Here is a 19,366-nt window from a genome sequence, read left to right as displayed (position 1 = left end):
ATGACTTCAGTGAATTCAGTGAAGCATATACTAGGTACATGTCTTTGAACGCAATCTGCATATGACTAGTACAAAAATACTATATCACTATGCTGTAGTACTATGCTGTACAGTATATATATACTATGTATATACTACACATATAATACTGTATGATGACATAACAGTGTTACGCTAATGCTTCAATATTGTTTTGATGCTTTCCTCTAAGACCCCCAGCTCAGGAACAGCACAGGAGAAACACCATTCTTCCTCTCTAAAGCTGTATGCTAAACAGAAGAAACACCTCTTCAAAACAGAAACATAAATTTCTTCTTAACATCCTAACAATATATAAACAACCTAACAGTAAATTACAGTTATGACTCCATAGTCTGCTGTGACTGGAGTTTTTCTAGTTCATGTCACTAATAATTCAGTGACCTCAAGTAATACTCATTCACTGTGGAACTCAACATAACTGGTGCTTGGTAGCTGGATATCCCAAAACACCAAAAGTTGTTCCAAAGGTATAAGGTATGCAAGGTATAAAATGCAAGTGTGGACAACTGAGAATGGAGAATAGCCCTACACCCTCAAATAAAAAAGTGTTATCCAGAGCAATTTCAAATCATTCAAATCAGACGGATATCTTTGTCTATTTTTATTTATTATATCCAGCTTTTTTTTTTTTTTTTTTTTTTTTTAAGTCATACAGAGATACATTGGTTAGAAAAATCAGCTGGAATTTTCTCTAACTACACTGAGCTGGAGCTGGCCAAGTTCCAGAACTTGAATGGAACTCTGGGAAGCAAAGCATCATAAAATAAAAACACTGCCTCTTATACTACCTTTATGGCACACTTCAACACCTACATGGTCAAACATTTGTTGAGATCTTCCACTGTAAAATACTATGCAATGATGCATTAACATGCTTACTGGGAGTTCAAATATTAATTTAACCTTTTTTCACTTATCTCATATCAAAAATCATGTGTATTGTAGAAGATTTACACATATCAATGTACAAGCCTCAAAGAAATCGATAACATTCACTAAGTATTCATTATACTAACAAAATACACACCAGAACATAAAATCATTTAAAATAAGCATCAGCTGCAGTTTTTCAAATTTAAGCTGCCTAGAAATGTTATTAAATGATAAGAAAAGACACTAAAATAATATTGTTTTTTCTGTTTTGAATTTTACTCACTAGATTTTAATTCATATAAATGTTGCCAGATGGAAATATGTTTGTACATATTTTTCTGTATTTTATCTGGATAGTCAGCACACAGATGAATTTCAAAGTAAGAAAGGTTCTGTAAAGAAACGTTATGAAATGTAAAAGCAAACTATACAAGCCAGGGTATGATCCTAGAGGAGTAGACAGTGAGTTCTGCCAAGGTGTTCAAACGAATACAATTCAAAAAAGTGGCTCAGTTAAACTGCTAAGAACACTGCGTACTTGGAAAGGATATCACAACGGCATCAACTGCAGCCTTCAAAAAAAATCAGAGAGAATTTCTAATGAACAATGTCACTTTTGTAGTAGGTTGGGTTTTTAATACCTTTATGTTTTATTATACTAGTTAAAAACATGGATTTCTGAAAAGACAAAGGAAGCTAGGTGTAAAAATCAGGTTACGAACAATTATATAGGATAAGTGCGTGTTTAATGCAAGGAGAGATTTGAGAAAATCTTCCTAGAACAACTGCTGAAACTGTATATTCAAAGAGAAGGTCAAACCAACAATCAAAGCCTTACAAGAAGGATTTTAGAAGTCTGAGCAATAACTCAAAGTGCAACTGTCCTTTAGACAATGTTTTTTATGCTGTATATCCAGCCTCTGAGACACAAAAGAGGCAAACAAAAGAAAAACTAGAAGTTGGTAATAGTTATAATTCATCTGAAATGTCAGGGGGTGCGCATGTGCCCCACAAATGGGATATAGAGCAAGTGAAATAAACAAAATATATAGAATTTTAAAAAGGGTGTATTTATGCAGCAAACTAGATATAGTGGAAGTGATTTAAAGGTGTCAGGTTTCAAACTGCTGTATAACCACAGCCTCTCTCGTATAGCAATGGTGCTAACCATTCTTACCAAGGTTTGGGGGGGGTCTTGGTTTTCATATCTGTTTTGTTTTTCTTCTCTCATTTGAGGCTTCTTTGTGCTTGAATCTTTCACAATCAAATGTAGTAAACATGCTATATTATTTATATTATTTATTATTATATTATATTATTTATTATATATTATTTAGGGCTAGGCCAGACAGAGCCTTCAATTAAGTAATGCAAATAGAAGCTTTTTATTCTTTAAAATTGTTAATTATTTTTCAGTAACAGTCTACATGCCAGGATCCTCCAAAAAATTATTTGTTGACCTGTTAGTTACAGAATTTCTAGGTTGGAAGAGACCTCAAGATCATCGAGTCCAACCTCTGACCTAACACTAACAGTCCCCACTAAACCATTTCCCTAAGCTCTACATCTAAACGTCTTTTAAAGACTTCCAGGGATGGTGACTCCACCACTTCCCTGGGCAGCCTGTTCCTATGTCTAACAACCCTTTCAGTAAAGAAGTTCTTCCTAACATCCAACCTAAAACTCCCCTGGCACAACTTAAGCCCATTCCCCCCTCGTCCTGTCACCAGGCACGTGGGAGAACAGACCAACCCCCACCTCTCTACAGTCTCCCTTGAGGTACCCATAGAGAGCGATAAGGTCGCCCCTGAGCCTCCTCTTCTCCAGGCTGAACAAGCCCAGCTCCCTCAGCCGCTCCTCGTAGGACTTGTTCTCCAGACCCCTCACCAGCTTCGTCGCCCTTCTCTGCACCCGCTCAAGCACCTCCATGTCCTTCTTGTAGCGAGGGGCCCAAAACTGAACACAGTACTCGAGGTGCGGCCTCACCAGAGCCGAGTACTGGGGGACGATCACCTCCCTAGCCCTGCTGGCCACACTGTTTCTTATGCAAGCCAGGATGCTGTTGGCCTTCTTGGCCACCTGAGCACACTGCTGGCTCATATTTACATCCTGAAAGAAGTTCTACAGATTATTACTCTGTATTATATCTTAAAATGAACAGCGCACAAAAATAACGAATGCTACATGCGGTTAAGAGAATTTGAAAGGTACCATTTTCTAAGACTGCTAAAAAAAGAATAAAGTAGCTGAAAACACACATCTACAAAACTCACATGCTCATTTTAACATGAAAGCTTTCATAACAGTTGGAATATCATTGATTTATTAAACATCTCTGTAGTTCTCCCTGCCACAGGGCTAAATCCTCTAACACACACAAGGAGGAAGGAAAACAGCAGGACAGAATATAAGGAGATTTGCACAGATCCGTGAAGTATTTAGGCAGCCAGAGTTCTCTTTGGCCTCTGAAAGGCTCCCAAATTGACTTACTTAAATCATAAAAATAATCTGTGCCAGTCACAAGACTCTTGAAACCTATTTCCATGCCTCATATGTTTGGCTAGCATAGTTAGAATTAAAAAAAAAAAAAAAAAGTAACCACAACTCCAAAAGAAATTGTATTTTGCCACTGTTGGAGTATACGTTGTTAGATGGAACCCATAGCAGCTCTTAATTCTCGCTTCTACAAAATCATGAAAGCTTTGTTGCTTCTGCCACACTCTCAGTGGTAATCAAGGTCTGTGATCAGTTGCACCATTGTAAAAGTTGTTATGAATTTGGCATTACACTCTCCTTATTGTAAGAACAGATGACAGTTTTAAGCAATACAACATTGTTGAATTTAAAAAGAATAAAAAAAAAAAAAGTGATTTTGAGATTTTGAATGTGTTTTCATTGCAAGATTTTTAGAATTTCAACAAGAACTTCCAAAAAGTAAGAGTTGAAAAACAAAAATCAGTTTAAATATAAAGATTCCTCCCAGGATGTAATGAGGCTAAAGTGTCCTAAGTACACAATGACTTTCTGCAGAAACATTTTCGCAGGAAACTCCTTCTTTAGTGCTTACCTGCAAGGACTGTTGAAAGAGCCTGTGGCATTTTCCTCACTGCTTCAACTAACGTACATCTGAATGACCATGGCTCCTGAAATATTAGTGAGAGAAAAACACAGGGAATTAACAATCCATTCCTTAGAGGAAAAGAGAACAAATAACAAATGTCAGAGAAAACTGAAGTATTTCGGTATTTCATTAGTCTTCACAGAAAAGACTGTGACCAGATGCTTAATTTTGATAGCAGCAATGGAAGGATCTCCATGTTTACTACTTGCATTAATGTGGATTAGAAATTTAAATAAGAATGGCATAATGAAATTCACAATAAAGATTTTTTAAAGAACAAGCCAAAGCAATCCTTGAACTCTGAGTCCTATGAATCCAGCACATAATGTAGGTCAATAAAATGGCAGTAACTTGAAAAGGGCAAACAGCTATATGTTAAGATGGGGCGGGGGGGAGAGAGGGAGGAGGAGGCCCATAAACTGCTGAACAATCAGCCCAACTTCAATTCCCACAAATATATTATGGCAAATGGTGAGCCTCAATATATTTATTGTTTCTTAATATTGCAGTAAAAATAGACTTGTCAGGAACAAACTGTGTCAAACCAGTCTCATGTCTTTCCTCAATATGATAACTACCTAGCAGACAGGGGGCATGAAATACATATCACTAAAGCTATTTATGCAGTCCCATATAAAATCACCACACAGAACTAGAGAAATATGGTCAAAGTACTGTATATTGCATATGCTTGTCTGTCTCAGATTGAGAGGATATCTGTGAATCTCTTTCAGAGAGTATTTCAAGTAGGGTCCCATAAGAATTTTCTCTGCCCTGGATTTTATTCAGTATTTTGTCAATTACATGGACGCTGAAGTAATGAGCGCACGTCTGAAGTACATCTGGATATCTATCACTGAGACAGAAACACTTACAACAAAATAAAGAACAGTATACTGAGGCCAGTAAATTCACCCTATTTTTCAATTACCGTGGAGCCAAACTGAAGATAATGCTAATGAGAAGACTAAACAAGTTTATAAACTAAATCAGTGCTTCGGAAGAAACACTGAAGAAGCTGGGTTTGTTTCCTCAGGAAAGAGAGGGCCTAGTCCATCCAATAGTCAAACTGCAAATATTATTCCTACTGACAGGGACTTTCTCCTGCAACCTCCAGTCTAGACAAAATTGGTAGTTCTTCCTCCTTCTGTGCCACCGAAAGATGTGATGAATCTGGTGCTGCCCCCAAGACCTCACTGTTAGAAAAAGGGTTTGCCCAGCTGATTCCCAAGACTAAGACAATTTGCTCTAGTTATACTTGATCCTGCTTCTCTACTGAAGCCCTGCCTACATCTCCTGAGATTTCTTCCAGACGCTATGATTTCCATTGATACTTTTATTTTTATTCCCTGTTACATAAAAAGAGGCAAAACTAATCTGCAAATTTTATCAAACTTCCAGGCAGATAGCTGTAAGCAAGCTTTTATTCTCCAACCGTGAATGTACTGAAATTATAATACTATTCTAGCTTTTTACTTTAAGAATGTTTTTCTCCCACCCACCCACCATGAATGCCAAGCCTGTCAATCACATTAACAACAACAAAAAAACATATGGGAGTGTTTAAGGGGGAAGAGCAGACATGAGAAAATGCTCCTGCAACTTATTTGGAATCAACTCCAACATGAGTATATGGGAGAAAAAAAAATAAGGAATATATGGTAAGTCATGATCCTTTTGTTATTTTTGTATAAAATGGGCATAAAAGATATCAGTGACAATGCTTTATATTTTTTTAAAAAATTGTTACCTTCTTGAGCTAAGATCTTTCTAAAGTATATTTTCCAGAGAGCATTCCAGTAAAATCAGTTGCATGCAGCTGCTACAAGTTTTTTCCTAAGCAGAACTTGACTTTGAAAGTTCTAAAATAAGTTTAACATATTTAGTGCTTATCTTCTTTTAAATATATAGCTGTATTTAGCAAGAAATGCCAGCGGTATGATCTAGGAACCATTTTCTATACTGCTTATTCTCTTATTAGAGATTTCTATGAAATTGCAAATTGAAAACTCACTTTATGAAGCTCCAAGGAGCTGTAGACTATACAAACATGTCTCTTATATGGCTTGCACATTTCAGATATTAGGAAAAAAATCATTCAGATGTATACTGTAACAATGTGTTAACTCTGCTTTATGTATGAATTATAGGGAATGAATTTCTGTTTAGAGGTTAGATTACATGGTGTCTACAATGTGCTCGTTAGCTAAGATTCCCCTGAAATTTGTTGCATCCCAAGGAGCAAGATAGAGTTCTGTATTAAATGTCAGTTTTGGTAAGGGCTCCATTTAATACAAAAAAAAAAAAAAAACTCAATGTACAGAAAATAGATTTGTGCCTTTTTTCAGGGAGTGAAATTGTAAAGAATACTGATGAAAAGTGTTAATGTCTTCAGTTATATACAAGCTTAAAATAACAGATTACACTCTGTGCATGTAGCCAACCCATTTTAAAGTCTGCCAGTGACCCTGCCAGATCAACAGACTCCCAACACTCAGTATTCAAGTATTGAGTGAATATGACCTGCCCAGGGCTAGTGTTGGTTTTCATTCAAGTTTCTATAGCCTGCTTGAAAGTTGTGTATAGGGCCATGGCAATTTGGAAAGAACCAATCTGTGGTCCACCTTTAGCTGGTGGATTCTGGAGGCCAAAATATGGAGGCTCAAGGATCTCCCCCACTCCTGGAGGCTCAAGGATCTCCCTCATTACAGTGTGAACAGCTGGCACCTGTTCAACTGCACTCGTTTAATTGGATTGCCATGAAATTTGATAAATTGCATAAAGTAACTAGAAGCATGGGGGTACTAATTAATAACCAAATCTAGACTCCTACTTATTCTTGAAATACTCCCCTTGGAAGTAGTGGAAAGTAAGCAGAAGCACAATAACACTGTATTTTTATTGCATGTACTTGAGGAAAGAAAACTACAGCATTGACCAAGCCAATATAAGTATTGGCATCAGATAATAGCTGTAGGCTCCCAGATGACAATGCCCATGTTCCTGGTCTTTAAATTTTGTCGTCATCACCACATTTAATCTGGCTGAAACATAAACAGTAAAGTATATCTTGCAAACCACAGTCCCTGTGGTTTGGCCACGTCTGCTACAGCCCCTGTGGAAACACCAAGCTGAGCACTAGTTTCCTAAATAGATGTCCCTCTCGGTAGAGAGCATAACTGTATAAACATTGGTCTAAGGAGAGTACTACCCTGAAAAGCCAGAATATAAAATTCTGGCAGTATCAACAAAAGCAATGGTAGAAGAATTAGTCAGTGTTTCAGGAAGGAGAGCAATCAGTGAGAAGCAAAGTGAGAGGAGAGCAGGGCACAGCAGGGTGGACAAGCTAGCAGGACGGAGCTTCAGCTCATACTGCAGCCTGGGAAGCAGCATATAAGCATAGAAGCAGAGGGTTGCAGGCAGTAATGAGTACCTAATTGTGTGCTGGGATCTCTGAAAATGTTACTGGCCTAATGGGCCATGGCAGAAAGAGAAGCAGGCAGTATGCACTAAATTCAAACATCCTCTCTGTCCTTAAAACTCTATTTTTAGTCTGCCTCTGAGATGCTCTCAACTAGAACTGCTTACACCTGCCCAGTAACTAAACACTATACCGCATAAATAAAAGTATTGCTGCACTTTGCTTTATTCATGTTTCATACAAGCAACCATTAAACCATAATCCAGTCTCCCACCACTGCTTCCTCCCACTGCTTCCCTCTTCCACCTGAAGGCCCTACTGACACAATTACTCCTGGACTGAAATTAGGGAGGCAAAGTCTCTTAAAGGAGAGGTACCTCTTTCTTCTGGTGCTACACACAGTGGAAGAAAGCATTGCTCCCTCCCATCACCCAGGGATATGTCGCCCCCTTGGAACCACTAACAAATAAAACACTATAAAATTCAGTTTAACTTTCAGTATACTGTTAGTAGCCAGGCACTTGGTGAATACTTTCTGTTCTACAGAGGTAAGATTTAATATGCAAGGACATCTATCTTTACTCTGCATTTCTGAAATTCCAGCCGTTAAGTTTATCCAGATTCAATGTTCTGCAAAGTCACAAGATAGGAAAGAGTTAAGAGTATTCAGTAGCAACAACTGACCTGTCAGTCACTTGAATAGCAAAAATACATGCAGGAAAATGTGAAGATAACAGATGAGACATTTTAACTTTGCTGAAATCTATTTTAACCTTTGAACACATGTCCAAATAAAACAGGAAGAGTAATTGGAAAGCAGAATATAACATTCCTTGGTCTCCAGCCTTTTAGGGAAGCTTTCATATTTCTCCTGATGTGGTGACTCAGAACTGCTTAGCAAAGTAATCTTGGTTTGTCTCAGCAGCCACAGATGCATCATTGCAGTTTTATTGCCCAATCTATAAAACAATGGCTCCCAAAATTTCCCCATTGCTCCATTTTAGAGTATGCAACCTGCCCCCTGTAAGAACGGCCTGTGCTGCTGCTCTTCAGCTGGAAGCATGAAGAGGCCGAGAAGCACTGTGTGAGGGGCAGGGATTCAGCTCCAGGGAGATGGATGGACAGGGACAGGGCTGGGAAGAGGCAGAAGTGTCCATCCTGAGACTCACTCAGCTCTGCTCCCTCCCATCTCCATCCAAGTCCCAGCTTCCACCAAACATCTCATCTTCCTCCTCCTGCAGCCTGCGATCTGTGTCCAACCAGACCATTGTGCAGCTCCCTCCTTAAAGGATTGTGGCCACAGCTCCTAATTTGGGGGTCTTCTGTGTAACATGTATAGTGTACGGGCACATAGCATATATGGAAATCACATCCAGACCAGTAAGTTATTGATTTCAAAATAGTTGGGAATGTTTATATTATATATTAATAATAATATTAATATGTTATTAATATAATATGTAATATTATAGTAATATTATGTTAATATTATATATAACGCTACATATTAGGAACACTAGGGCAAGGAAAATCATGCTTTGTTTCCACACTGTTCCCTAGGTATCTCGCTTTTGACCACTGTCACCAGCACTTTTATGTCAGCCCTACATTTTGGAAAAGATAACATAGCATTGAAATGACTTTGTTGACAATGTGTTCTTTAATGGTATTCAGACAAAGAGGAAGAAAAATAAAAAAACATTTTTAAGATCATACGTTGCCTTTGAGTGATTTATATCCATCCAAAAGCATGGCACCCAGATTTGAGATAAAGAATTGAATTATACATTGAGTCAACATGGATGTAAAAGGTCATTAACTAAGCTGTTTTTCTCATGTAAACAGCACAACACAACATCAAAACAAATAAGCAAGTCAAACGCAGTCTAAAGGTGCATCCAAGCAACTGTACAATTGAGTTTGAGGTAGACAAGAGACAGCAGCTATCTAATATTTTGCGATAGACATACAGATTTGGTTCCATATTTAACTCTAACAGATGCCAATGACTCAGAAATTTTATGCACTGATTTTCAGCAGAATATGCTTAACTGATTCCAGTAATGACAAATATTTGCATATGTTGCATAGTTTTCTTTTATTGAAAGAGTAATTTGCATAAGAACATCGATACTTCCTAAATCATCTTTAAAGACGTTCACTTTAAGTGAGCAAACAGGAAAAAAGTTGCAGAAAGGACTTCCTCTTAGGATTTCTACAGCAGCTCAGTAAAGAGCAGTGAAGCAACAGTTCAGCGTTACTCATATAGACCAAGTCTCTCTCACTGGATAGCAACATGGCCACAAAATTACCATCGCAGGAGGAGTGTGAAAACTGGACAGCCTTTCAAGTTGCAGATCTCCTGAGACAGGTACTGAATTGCATATGTAACACTTGAGAAAGTTCAGTCTATATTCAGCTAGCAGAAAATCTTACTGGATACAGTATACAGATATCTTATCCTAAACATAGCACAGATATTCAAACATACTGAAAATAGATTAGTCAGCAGGTACCATCCCCAAGAATTCATTCATGTTGTTATGTGAGTTTCTGGGTGTTCTCCTATTTTTTAATACAGATTTATTTCATGGCAGAGGCTGTTAGCTAAGATCTCCTACATGGCAAATCACATTGAAATGTTTGCTCATAGGGCTCTTTCTTAGAATAGAAGAGGTATTTCATGCCCCACTTTATATACTGAGAAGAAATAACCATTTCAGTGAATGTGGACATATTTTATATTTGCAATTTACTTTAAAATTTACAGGTTGTCAGTAAGAACCTAACTCTTCATCTTTTCTTCGCAATGTATAAATACACACAGTAGTTGCTAGATGTTTCCTCAGACTTACGGTACTTGAGCTTTTTTCTTAAAAAAAAAAAAAAAAAAAAAAAAAAAAAAAAAAAAAAAAAATCGTTACTTGCCTGCTTGTACCCTTCCTTGCTATGCAATGTCCGTTCTATTATATGTAAAACAATATGAATTGCAAAGTCTTTCAAGCTTACCTTCAGTTATTCTTTCACTATTTGAATAATCTCCTCTGTGAGAGGTACAATATCTCCTCTGATATATATCTATGTTTATGTGTATTATATATGTATATATATATAAATAATATATATGTAACAGATTTTTCCTTCTACTGTACTGAATATCATGGCTCAGGTTTTAAACTTCTATGTATACCTTATCTACATAATAAAAATAATTCACTGTATTATGCTATATAGTCGTCTTTCACATTTCCTTTTGATTTTTTTTTTAATGGAAATTTCTCTAAATAACTTTATATAGTTTTTGACTTGAGCTCATCCTCCTACCTGTAGAAGCATCCATCTTTCCAAAGTTTGTTTTACACAAACAGTGAGAATTTAATACCATTAAGGTTTCTCATCCTTCTCAATTGAAGCAGCATGTAATCTTTTTCAAGAAAAAAAAAAAAAACTGTTATGAAGTGTTTCTACAAGTGTTCCATTTGTAGCCATGTAAAATGTAAAAAAGTTTCTGTACTATTTTATATCTTTCTACTTCATTTTGTGCATAAATACAAGTCCTTGTGCGTGTACAGTTTAAAAAAGTTTTACAATGCAGATGGATCACAGGGTAGACCATGGTCCCCAGGTTAAGAAAGTGAACCTCTTCCATGGAATTGGTTCATACCATAATGAAAATGTCTCAGCTAAACTCTGAACTTTTTACTGTGAACAGCTACTCAGAGGATTAATTAGCTCAAAGCCTTGCAGCTTAAAGGAAATCAGACAAGAATCACTGTATCATCTATTAATTAAAGTACCCAGTAATTCTGTAGAAAAATACAAGGCAAGATAAAATAATTTCTCAACAGCACAGAGGCTTCCAAAGAAATGTCAGCAAGCAAGCCATGACTTCTGATTTGGTACTTGTCAGGGGAGGGTATTATTATATTTTCCAACTTTATAAGTTCATGCTTTGCTTACGTTCATATCACCAACAAAGGCAGCTAAGTGATCCAACCACTACAGCATAACCAACACCAGGTGTTTGGCCATTCCATGCATCAAGGACTAGCACTGGGGAGCAGCAGCCAGATTGTACAGAGCCCTCCAGCTCCCAATGCAAGCACTGCGGAGGCTGACCCAGGTACTGCTATCCCTTTCACAGCCAGTCAACCTATGGGAACTGTCCAATACCTTCCCAGAGACATGGCATCTCTCACCTCTGTTAAGGTTGCAGAATCAAGCACTCAGATATGAAAAGTTCCAGAACTGAACTTGCTCCGATTTATATACACATTATGATAGCCTGCAATTGCTTCTTCATGTGCTGTCTTTTCCATCCAGAAGAACCTGCCTCTTTCAATGCAGAAAAGCCTGCATTTTCTGTGCACTACTCTGAGTCTTTATAGATATTGTAGGGTGTGCAAGGCCTGGGCTTGCCAAAAAAGAGCAACTGTATTCATGGTAATGCGAAGTTAATTCTGCTTTGAAATATCAGATTCTGTCAGTGCTCCAGCTCAGCATTTTTTCCTGAAGCCATGCAAGTCATACATGGGGAGGGTAAGGGAAAAAATAAAAATAAATTTTAAAAAAGCAATTTCCTGAGTGCTTGAGCTGAAATTCCAGACTCCAATTTGCAGAAGTGGTAAGAGCTGAGTTACAGCCACAGTGGGAGCTCAGAACCTAAAAATGCCAAATTATTGAATATATTGGTTGTATATGTATACCTACTTTAGATCCTGCATAGCTTTAGTTACACATCCTAAAGCAGCAGGTATTGTATGAGTTTTATTTCTCAGACATCTCAACTCGTCTTGCTAATACAGCTTTCACCTCACAAGGTGGTCTAAGAAAACATAGTAGATTAGTATTTCTGAAGTACTCAAATAAAAGATTCCTGAAGAGCTTGAAGCAACAAAAAAAAAAAAAAAGAAAAGAAAAAAAAAGTTTTTTCTGGGTTCAGAGGAAGGTTTAAATACCGTTCAGCATAGGTATATAAGATAGCAAATGAGTGCTGAACAGAATATAATAAATTGAACAGCAATTTCCTTAATGTCACATCACCTTTTATACATGTATGCTATGACTGATGCTGGGACTTCTAGAATAAATAATTAAAGACGATAACGGAAACCTGCCAGGCATATGCATGTACTTACTCTTGTTATCTTGTGTATATGTTATAACTGTGACAACACATATTCCATGTTGCACTCAGAGTTGATATACCTGGTCTGCCGCATTTGTCATGTAGCCTAGTCCCTCTCCTCAGTACTGATTGTAATGCTGTGGAGTCAGCAGTATTTGAAACAGAATGAAACTTTCAATGGTCATCGCTAAACATCAACAATGAGATGTCTGCTTGCCTAACAAGCTAATAATTGGGAAAAAAAAAAAAAAAAAATCAATTTTTCCCCCTCACATGAAAGGTACCTACGTGATTAATAGCACACAGCAAACCACCATAGAAAAAGGAGCTCATCGGGGTCAATAACTAGAAAAGAGAGCAAATAAATGGAAATAGGTGGGCATTATTATTAATAGAAACTGCGTGCTACCTTGACTTTTGCCTTTCTGCCAACATCTGTGCAAGTGTCATTAAAAAATAGCAATTAACACCCCCCCAAACACACACAAACGCTGTCTACAACACCCATAGCAATTGCAAACAAAGCACTCTCCAAACCATAGTAAAAAAGGAAAATTTATAAAATCAAGTATATATGTAGAAATTTTGGCTTACAGGCCAAACAAACCATCTGTAGAAGTGTCTGAGTATAAAGTTTTCATGTAAAAAATACATAAAATACATTTTGAAGGTTTTTAAGGATAATCACTTTTATGCATTCTAGAAATAAATAATTACCTTAGAAAATTCCACAAGTATTGCCATGAGAATAATTTATTTTCATTAATGTTCTCTGTTAGCATCTGAGTTGGTCTGTACTGCTACAAGAAATTACATCCATAATATAGGAAAGAGTCACCAAGAACTGATAAGTGTGTAACAAATATGACAAATTTTCCCCATGATGCACTGTTTTCCAGTTTCAATACTAAGTTTATAAAAAAAAAAAAAAAAAAAAAAAAAAAAAAAGGTTTAAACTACCACTGGCCCAATCCTTTAAAAACCTGGACACAAACTTCTGAACTACAGGGAGATCTTGCATTTAACAGTTTTCCAGAGCACAGTTCTAATCTAAACCAATAAAATGATTAGGTAGTATCTGTATTATAATACACATTGTTAATGGAACTGAAACAGACTGAGTTCTTTGACCAAGCATAACAAACACAAAGTCATTTCAAAAGCGGTACATTCTTAAAGAAGAGTTCCTGATATTTTCCTACTTGTTATGCATAACTGCAATTTATTTGAAAACCCATACTAAAACATATACTATAGTGACTTGTTAGACTTTTAAGATATCTTAATAAAGGCAATACAATGTGTTCACTTTTTTTCCAAATTATTATCTAATTGCTGTGACAAAGAGATACTATTACTGGACATCCTTGTCTCATTTTGCTTTGTAACCAATGCCAGCTTACTTAGGGAAAAAAAAAAAAAAAAAAAAAAAAACATGCTAGAGAAGATCCTGTTTCTGAACCTGAATTGCTTTCTAGCAATGCCCATCTCCCATGGGAACTGAAGACATCTCACCCAGTCATCTGCTGCTGGTGCATACTGAGAGTTGGTAATAGTGGCGTGTAGCAGGAGAGCTTTCTCCTACACAGCCTTCAGTTCCAAGCAGTTGGAGATGTAACTGTTTCCTGAGGTGATGCAGTTAATGAGTTATGCCATGAGCTACCTTTTTGACCTGTTTCTGTTTTTAACCTCCTCTTTTATCCTACAGCAACTAAATTTCCACAATTTATTTCTGTTGGGCTCTTTGTTCTATTTGTTAGATTTTCTGCTTCATAGTTTTACCTTGTCTACTGCATTCATGATTTTATCAGCCCTTCCTTCTGAAGAAAGGGGTAATACTTAAGAGGCCTTATCTGTTCTTACGTGGAAGTCACTACTTATTTCTAAACATTGGTATTATTCTGCCCAGTATCCTTTTCATGACTATCCATGCCAAACAGTATAAAGATTTCTGCAACCCTAAGTATTTGAGCATGGAAATATTAATCAGCTTCTTCACAAATGTCAAATTTCATACTTGTAATAATTCTGTTATTTCTCACCATAGTTTGGAATGCCTGAATCTGCTGTGCTTGTAGAAAAACTGAGCATGAATGGATCTCATTTCTTGGTAAGTAAATATTTCATAAGGGCTATCAGTCAAACATATTTCAACATAAGTCTTGTATTCCTTTCCTTGTGGTGCCAGGAATTAATCTGACATTTTCATTCCTCAATATGGCAAGGAACATCTCTTATGAAATATTACTTATGGGTTCTTGTTTTTTTGTGTGTGTGTTTTTGTGTTGTTTAAATAATATTTATATATATATAAATATATATCATATATATATATATAAATATATATATATAAAGATATAAACATTAAGATATGTTTATATCTTAAATCCATTATTTATGTACAAGCTTTTCCCTAAAACTTACATGACTAAAAGCATTACTAGTACACAATTCTACATGAATTTTACATTCAAAGTTTAGAGATACTGGAAACAATATCTAAAAAATTCTGATAGCTTCTTCTGTTGAACTCTGAAAAAGGTTTTTGCATAAGTGTGTGGTTAAACTGATTTCAACTAATGAGTGTAGAGAGGAATAGAGTAAGTCCTTGAATTTGGGTGATTCCTCTACTGCTAATTCCATTTGTGTAGCTATCAAAGTAAAAGAACTTTAAGACCTTTATTTAGCTTTATTTTAAAGTTAAATTAATTGTTATAATTTATTTATACCCTGCAGGGAAGTTATCTTTGGTTGGCACTTTGTTTCTTAACAAAGCTGTTTCCTGGGTGCACCAGGCATTACATCTGCTGTTTATGTTAACAGAAGCTCCAGACCTGCAAAGTGATTCATTAGACTGCAGTTACTTGTGTGCATGCATGTTTACTTTAATACTTTATGGTAACAAACTAAAATTGGGTTTTCTAATAATTAATGGCAGGCTAACAAAGCTGTCCAATACAGGCTGATTCCTGTACCTTTCATAGGTTATAAAATGAATTGCTAAAGATGCTGTACTCAGTCCATTGCTGGCAGAGAAGGACTGAAGTTAAATGTGTTGGCTCCTTATACCTGCTGCAAGTAGCAACAGGCAACAGCAGAAAAGGATTTGAGAAATTTTCAGACAGTAGTGGTAACCTAATAAAACACAAGTGAGAAAAGCAAGAGGAACAATGGATGGCCTTTGGTCATGGTCTGTGATAGAGTTGTGTTTTTTATTTTAAATATGATTAAAAATGAAAGTATTTGCTAGCATGCTGTACAAATTATGCATTCTCCAACAAACCCTTAAACATCATTTTGCATTGCAGAAACCATGGCAGAATGCATGTGATACAACAAACAGTGTTCATTTTTTATGGCATTGTTAAAAAAAAAAAAGACAGGTCTTGTACTAACATTCCTAGAGTTTTCATGTGTTCTTTAACTAAATTGTTCAGTAGCATTGTCAGTATGATAAATCTGTAATGTCATGCTTGAAACAGTTAGTTATAACAATGCTAAAAAAAATTATGTATTGAATACATAGAGATATCAATAGCAATATTTGAGTAGCTACAAGATGCTGTTCACCTATGTACAAATATGTAAATTAACTTATAGATAATTAAATGAATAGCCTACATTTTTATTCCAAGCTCCTAGCCTAGTTACAAGAAAACTAAAATATTCCAGGAATGACAAGTTCCGTCACTGTTGCACAGCATCTGATTTAGAACAAATCAGACAATCAACTTTAATAGCTTTGCTTATGCTGGAAAAATCATTAAGGTTTGAGAGGTCTGCCTAAGAAGTTGTTCCTAACAATAGGAACATTTCTTTAGAGAGAAAGCCAGCAGGCTGTGATTCCAGCACCCACTTCTGAGCTAAAATAAGTTCAGAGCTTATCTTCTGAGCTGAGATAGGATGTGCCACTCCTATGGGCACCTCAGTGTCAATTGTGGCAGGTGGCAAGACACTCAAGTTCACCCCTCCCAGGCATGGGTACTTGGCCTTACTAACATATAAATGAGTGTCTGGAGTCCATGGTTCTCAAGAATACACACCTGACATTGTTAGCATTAGAATGGTTTTCCTTACCACTTTCATTTCTTTCAAACAGTATGTAAGTGGGTCTCTGCAGCCTCTGGGCAGAGGGGGAGATGCTGTTCAGGCTTTCTCTTACTGTGAACACAGTTGGTAAATGTCTGATTGGGCTTAAACTGTACTTGTGTTATTATACGTTTGGAGTCCTGATATTCTCTGACATGCTTGAACAGCATATGACATTGTAACCAGATGACTGAGGTAGATACTTCCACTTTAACAAAAATTTTTTAGTATGATCATCTATTCTACACCACTTAAAACATGATTACTTAACTGTATCTACTGGTTTGTTTGCAAGCATCTGGAAATGCAAAAATCCAAAATCCTGCATATATTATTGCATCCATATATTACCTTTGGCAAATACCTTAGGTTTTGCACCTTCCAGAAGTATTATTCAGTTACAAAGTCTATAAGATTTATTTCTTTACACACTGCAAAGTCTTAACAGATGCCTAATACAAACCAATATATGGCTAATATTGGATATTGAGCTAAAAGTTAATAGAGAAAACCTGGCTATCTGGCACTGGACAGCAAAGTACACAAAACCAGAAAGCACTTGAGGAAGCCTGGTGCTATCTACTAGACAGGAGTGGGAGGCTTACCCCTGCCATTATTAGCTTATGAAATGCAAACATAAGCTTGCCACTGCATAGAGACACTAAGCACATACATCACAAGTCTCTTGTGATGTATGTAGAGCATTATTATACATCTACCCAATGGTAGATGTATATTTAGATCTAGGGCTGGTTTTACTATGAGCTCTGTTAGGTATTACTGAAAATTCCTTCTAGTCTAGCAGATGAAGAAAGCATCTCTCTGTGGTGTCTTCTACATGAGTTGAGTGAACTTTTCCCCCGTTTGTTCAGAGAGGGGCACAATTTTCTGTTTTACCTTTGCATGGTCTAGAAAAAAAAAAAAAAGTATTCTACCTTAGATATTGCTGCACAAAACAAACAAGAGTACCTGATAAGGCTGAGGACAATCTGAGCAAAATCAACTGAACACCTAGCAGCAGCCCTTCACAATTCTTAGATAGGCCCTCATTCCTGCCATAAGACTCCTTCAGCCCATCCTAAATCTTCTGCTTCCCTGCTATGACACTGACACTTCAAGCATGTGCAGCACAGGCTTTTTGTACTCATGGGAGATGCCCAAATCCAAGATGCAATGCCTCTCCAGTGAGGACCCCTTGGTGGGCCTTGCTGGAAGGTTCATGTCCTGGAAAACAGCATGTGCTGCTCCCTCGTGACAGGATATAACCACCAGCACATCATATGTGCCTCTAGTTCCTGTGTGGTTTCAGCAAGGCCATCGATCATTTTAACTTTTTTTCTGAAGAAAAAACATTGTCAAAAGTTTGAGAAACATTGCAGAAAATACTTACCCTAAAGCTTACCACATAACTGAAGAACACCTACTAGATTTACCTAAATACAAGGTAAATTGGTCATAACACCTTAAACACCTAAAATCAAAATTTTACCAGTTTCAGAACAGAAATAATCAACATTCATGTGTGTTTTGTTTTTAAGACTTTCTTGCTGTTGAGTGGTTAAAAAACTCTTTTATGGCAATACCACTTTGTTTTAGAAATATACTGATTACCACTTATCTTCTATATGAAAAAATTACATGCATTCTATAAAAATTTAGAGTTAATAGGTCTTCCTTTACTCTTGTGTAGAATTAATAGCTCTTCCTTTACTCTTCTGTAGAATCTAAAAATACAAAAGATGGTAGATTAGATCTAAAGTATACTGTACAGTTTCATTTTCCTTTTTTTATCTATCTTACTCTACTTACAATAGCTATTCAATATGCAGGTCATATCTAAATGATGCTAATCTCGTCCCGATGTGCAAATCGGCATTTAGCCACAGCTGCATTGCACAAAGCATATTACATTCTCTCTTGCTTTTTAATGTCTGATTTTGCTACACTGTACTTTGCTTTTCTGGTCTGGCAGAGTAGGTTACTTGTTTGATTTATTTTTTTTTTTAATACAGTTTTGAAATTCCAGTGACAGATTGAAAAGTACATAAAAACAGTGAGTTTTGAGTTGAACTTCAGAACTCAAAAAGGAAGATTTTATTATATAGTTTGTATATAGAAATTTCTAAAGAGTCTCAAACATAGCACAATGGTCAGACACTGATCCTAAAGATCTGTCATATATCTTTCCTCTTTATTGCTGTTTCTAAATGTGTGCTGAATTGCACTGCTAGAATATGAGTACCTTGGAGAAAAACAATGCTATTTTCTTCACCAATACACTACTGGTTTGATTGGGTAATACTTAAGGAAAGGAGCCTGTATCTTCCTGTGGGAGACTCATGCCTCCCTACCGGTACAAAACACTGCCAGATCTTGCCAGGTTGAACTTACTGAGGCTGTACTTTGACATCCAGTTTTGTCCAGAACTCCTCTTGAGGAAAAAGCGACTATTGTCTCACTTGGATGCTCCCTCCTCTCCCTGCAGTGCAGAAGCAGGGGACGAAAAAGGTCAGGAACTGAACCTGCTTTTGCTGCCACAGCAAGCAGACCTGCAGCTCCTCTGCTGGTACATGAACCCTGCAGGCTCCCACAAGACCTAAGCCACTTCCCCAGTTTCAGCTGAGAGAGAATTTCCTAATACCAGGATTGACATGTCAGTACTATAGGGTGGGGGCAGGAGGAAGAACAGATT

The 19,366-nt window shown here is 36.8% G+C and overlaps 1 protein-coding gene across 1 annotated transcript in view; it reads left to right on the top strand.

The window, feature by feature from the left end:
- The first annotated feature begins 9,735 nt into the window (after positions 1-9,735).
- BLNK (B cell linker) overlaps positions 9,736-19,366 on the top strand; it is a 95,843-nt gene continuing 86,212 nt past the window's right edge. Inside the window, exons 1-2 of the mRNA XM_084290492.1 lie at positions 9,736-9,828; positions 14,633-14,695. Of these exons, the coding sequence (XP_084146618.1) occupies positions 9,754-9,828; positions 14,633-14,695 (138 nt within the window). The 5' untranslated portion in view covers positions 9,736-9,753. The remainder of the gene's footprint in view (positions 9,829-14,632; positions 14,696-19,366) is intronic.

The sequence above is a fragment of the Netta rufina genome (assembly GCF_964035555.1).
Source record: "Netta rufina genome assembly, chromosome: 7".
Taxonomy (NCBI): domain Eukaryota; kingdom Metazoa; phylum Chordata; class Aves; order Anseriformes; family Anatidae; genus Netta; species Netta rufina.
Note: the sequence above shows the minus strand (reverse complement) of the source record. Positions and strands in the feature narration are given on the sequence as shown.